The 4,425-nt window shown below is 41.2% G+C and overlaps 1 protein-coding gene across 1 annotated transcript; it reads left to right on the top strand.

Moving 5' to 3' along the window:
• Positions 1–1,720: 1,720 nt before the first annotated feature.
• On the top strand, positions 1,721–2,828 carry LOC148562958 (uncharacterized). Its single transcript, XM_088491089.1, has 3 exons — positions 1,721–2,091; positions 2,259–2,346; positions 2,442–2,828. The coding sequence occupies exons 1-3, from the start codon at positions 1,721–1,723 to the stop codon at positions 2,826–2,828; spliced, it is 846 nt and encodes a 281-aa protein (XP_088347215.1).
• The last annotated feature ends 1,597 nt before the right edge of the window (positions 2,829–4,425 follow it).

The raw sequence follows: 4,425 nt of genomic DNA, 5'->3' as shown, positions 1-4,425 counted from the left end.
ACATACCAGGAATGGCTAACAGTGAGGAAACTTTGGTGACAGGGGTTAGGTCCGATGTAGAGTTGGGGCGGCAGCCTGGGGGAGATGAGGACAGGTTGTCGTAGAAGGAGCAGTTGAAGGAGAATGAAGAAACTTGGGCTTTAGCAGTAGAGTCAGGGGCTGTTTTGTATGATGAGGATGAGGATATAATCAGAATTTTGCAAGCCCAGAATGAAGAAATAGCGGCCAAGAGAAAGCTCGCAAAACAGAAGGAAAAGGCAAGAAGGAGTCGCCCAAAGAATGAAAATAAGGTGAGTAAAAATTTGTTTCAATGATTGTCAGCTGTTAGAATGTTAGGGGGTTGAGGGGAGATGGAAAATTGAGCATGGTGAAATCTTTGAAGAAAAATTACAATTTGAACATGTTAGGTTTGATTGAAACGAAAAGAGAGGTGATAACTAAAGATGATGTGGCAAGAATCTAGGAAAATAGTACTTTTGGTTGGGAGTGTGTGGAGTTTGTAGGGGTGGCTGGGGGTTTATTGTTAATTTGGGATGAACTGGTGTTTAAAAGAAATAAATGTTATAAAGGAGAGAGATGGTTGTGCGTCGAGGGAGTGTTAACAAAGAACAACTTTTCTTGTGCTTTTTGTTTGGTGTATGGGGCGCATGGGAGGGAGGAAAAGCGGGTGGTGTGGGAAGAGTTGAGCTATATTGTGGGTTTATGTCAGGTTCCTTTCTGCTTGTTGCGGGACTTTACTGAGATTTTGCAAGTTGAGGATCGCAAAGGGGTGACTAGTTTGCCGGCATCAGCAGAGGAGTTTAAGAGTTGGGTACATGACATGCAGTTGATGGATTTACCGCTTACCGATAGGAAGTTCACGTGGTTCAGGGGTCGATCCTGTAGTCGGATTGATAGGGTTCTGGTCAGTGTTGAATGGGCAGAGGAGTTTCCTAATATTAGGCTAAAAGGTGGTCCGAGGGGTTTGTCAGATCACTACCCGTTGATTGTGGAAGACACCAGAGTAAGAGGGGGCCCTCAACCTTTCAGAAGTCTGGATTCCTGGTTTACGCATGATGGTTTTCTGAGGATGGTCAAAAATGAATGGAGAAGCTTGGACGATGCTCAGTTCACGTATAAATTGAAGGCCTTGACGGTACCGTTGCGGAAATGGCACAAGGATAACTTTAGCGACATGGATAAGAGACTAATGAGGTTTGATGATGAGATAAAAAAGCTTGACAACCTGGTTAGTGATGGAATCTATGATGGTACGACGGAGGCCAGAAGGAAGGCGTTGGTGAGCTTTTGTGAAAAGTGGTACGTGAGGAAGGAAATCCACTGGAAGCAGATGTCTCGGTCCCATCTTGCTAGGAACATGGATAAGAATACCAAGTACTTCCATCACGTTACCTCAACTAGAAGAAGGAATGACAGAATTGATGCTCTAATGATTCATGGACGGCTTGTGCGGAATCAGGCAAGAATAAAGGTGGCAAGTAGGGGGTTCTACAAGAATCTGTATCGGCAGGAATATGCTCTGAGGATTGGTGTTCGGGATGGTTTGTTAAAGAAGACTGATAGAGCTGAGGCTGAAGCCTTGGAGGTGTTGCTGTCTGTGGAGGAAATTAGGGATGCAGTGTGGGACTGTGAGTCGTCTAAGCCCCCAGATAGTGATGGGTACAATATGAACTTCATCAAGAAATGCTGGGAGGATATTGGTTAGGAGTTCACTACAGCAATGATGGGTTTTTTTCAAAGTGCTAGGCTACCATCGGATGCGAATGTCACGTGGGTGATGCTGGCCCCAAAATTTGTGGGTGCTAAGGAGATCAAGGACTTTAGGCCGATTAGTATGGTTGGGTGTGTATATAAGGTGATTTCGAAGGTTTTGGTGAGAAAAATGAGATCAGTTATGCCGGGTTTGGTAGGAGAGACTCAGACGGCGTTTGTGAAGGGCAGGAAAATTCATGACGGCGCGCTCATAGCCTGTGAGACGGTTCATTGGCTTAAGATGAAAAGAGAGAAAGCGGCTATTATCAAGTTGGATTTTCAAAAAGCTTATGATAGAGTCAGATGGAGCTTTGTGGAGATTGTGCTACAGAATATGGGGTTCGGACAAAGATGAAGGAATTGGGTGAAGGAGTGTGTCAGTACGGCCACTATGTCAGTCCTGGTTAACGGGTCACCACCCAAGCCGTTCAACATGGAGAGGGGCTAAGACAAGGGGATCCTCTTTCGCCATTTCTGTTTGTGCCTGTGGTCGATGTGTTGCATAGGATGGTAGGGGGAGATCATATTGAATTGTCACATCTCCAATTTGCGGATGATACCATCTTGTTTTGTCCTCCGGAGACAGAGACAATTGTGAATTTTAAGAGGCTGTTGTGATGTTTTGAGCTGATATCTGGCTGAGCATCAATTTTGACAAGTCGAATCTGATCTCGGTAAATTGTGAGCAGGAATGGGTAGATCATGTGTGTGGCATACTGGGATGCGAGCAAGCTGTCTTACCTGTTAGATACCTCGGGATTTCTTTAGGAGCAAATCCACACATGGTAAAGACTTGGAAACCGATCATAGATAAGGCGGAAGAGAAGCTCAGCTTATGGAAAGCGAAGGTGCTAAACAAAGCAGGTAAGCTGATCCTCATCAAATCGGTGCTGAATAGCCTACCGATATATTACCTCAGTTTGTACAAGATGCCGAAGGCGGTTGCTAACAAGCTGATTGTGTTACAGAGGAGCTTTATGTGGTGTAAGGAGGATGGAAACTATGGTATACCCCTAGTGAAGTGGGAGCTGGTCCAGGCACCGAAAAAGGTTGGGGGCTTGGGGTTGGGAATGTAGTGCTTAGGAACACAGAGCTCTTGTTTAAGTGGTGGTGGCGGTTTTCAAAAGAGGATTGTCCGTTGTGGAAAAGGATTGTCTGCTCGTGTCACAATTTTAACCCGGGTGTAATATTAGTAGATCAGATTTTATCAGTAAAAGGCAGGTCTTGGAAGGACATATGTCTTTTGAATATAAAAGAACAATGGATAAGAGAAAAAAATGGTTAGTGGCCTGGCGATGGAAGTAGGGAATGGAAGGAAAACCCAGTTTTGGAAAGATAACTGGATTCAAGGTGGGCTTCTGAAAGTGAGTTTCTCAAGACTTTTTTCTGTTTCAAACCAACAAGGATCTGTGATAGGAGATTGTGGGTTTTGAAATGGGCTAGAGTGGATTTGGAACTTCCAGTGGAGTAGAGAGTTGTTCCAATGGGAGCTGGAACTTGTCCATCAGCTTCATGAGAGGATAAGACCAATGAAGCTCTCAACTGGTAGAGAGGATAGTGTTGATTGGAAGTTTGATAATAAAGGCATTTTTTCTATTAACTCTTTTATGCAGGTCATACAATCGGAGACTCTGTAGGATGAGATCACGAGTTATAGTTTCACAAGCTCAACTTGGAGAGGAGTTACGTTGTACCACCGAGAGTTGAGCTCTTTGGATGGTTTGTGCTAGTTGGTAGAGTTAATACAAAAGAAAGGTTGATTCAGTTAGGCGTTATTATTCAGAGTGATAATATTTATGTCCTATGTAAAAAAGAGGTAGAGTCTATTCAGCATTTGTTTCTTCGTTGTGAGTTAACATGGCAGGTGTGGTGCACTTGGTTAAAGTCGTTTGGTAGGGCTTGGGCTGTCCTTGGAACAATGAAAGAAATGTTTGAGACTTGGACTGGCTTCCACAATAGAAAACAAGAGAAGAAGAAGTGGCTGACTGGATTCTTTGCAGTGATTTGGAAAATCTTGTTAGAACGTAATGGAAAAATTTTCAATCATAAAGAAGTAGGTGTTGAGATCATACAATAAAGGACGTTTTTGAGCTACAAAGAATGGACTAGCAGTGATCCTTTTGGTTGTTGATGGCACTGCCAGAGATGACAGGGGATTGAGAACTTTATTGTGCTAAATTCTTTATATCTGTATTATTTATGCTCCACTTCAATGTGTTGAGCTTTCTTTGTTTCAAAAAAAAAAAAAAAGATTAGTCCTTAACTTACAATTTACTCAAAAAAATAAATCCATCTCTTTGGTTGTGTTTATTTACAGAATACTAAAACAGAAACACAAAGACACAAAATCGTATTTAGTAAATGAGATATGAATAGAGACACTAAATTAGTGTATTTTGTGTCTATCCTGACAAAAATATAAGAGACACTAACAAGAGACACAACTTATTTTTTATTTTTTTATAATTCTTATTATTTTTTCATATTTTTATTTTTATTATTATATTTTTTTAAATTTTTAAATGAAAAAAAATAGAAATAAGTTAGATTTTCATAATTTATTCTAGTTTATTACCACTCTATTATATATATCTTGTTCTCAGTGGCTTATCTTATCTTATTCTCAGAATTAAACACAATCTTTAATGCAATTTAGATGCTATTTAATAAATA

Source organism: Arachis ipaensis, chromosome B6 (genome assembly GCF_059453495.1).
Source record: "Arachis ipaensis isolate K30076 ecotype BB chromosome B6, ASM5945349v1, whole genome shotgun sequence".
Lineage (NCBI taxonomy): Eukaryota > Viridiplantae > Streptophyta > Magnoliopsida > Fabales > Fabaceae > Arachis > Arachis ipaensis.
The sequence above is the reverse complement of the archived record's forward strand: the minus strand, read 5'-3'. Positions and strand labels throughout refer to the sequence as shown.

What these genes read in the sequence shown, in the direction of transcription:
- LOC148562958 (XM_088491089.1), top strand. Translation starts at nt 1,721, where the DNA reads ATGATGGGTTTTTTTCAAAGTGCTAGGCTACCATCGGATGCGAATGTC. An exon ending in ATTGTGCTACAGAATATGGG is followed by an intron (nt 2,092 to 2,258) that starts GTTCGGACAAAG and finishes TGTGTTGCATAG; the next exon opens with GATGGTAGGGGGAGATCATA. An exon ending in CTCCGGAGACAGAGACAATT is followed by an intron (nt 2,347 to 2,441) that starts GTGAATTTTAAG and finishes AATTGTGAGCAG; the next exon opens with GAATGGGTAGATCATGTGTG.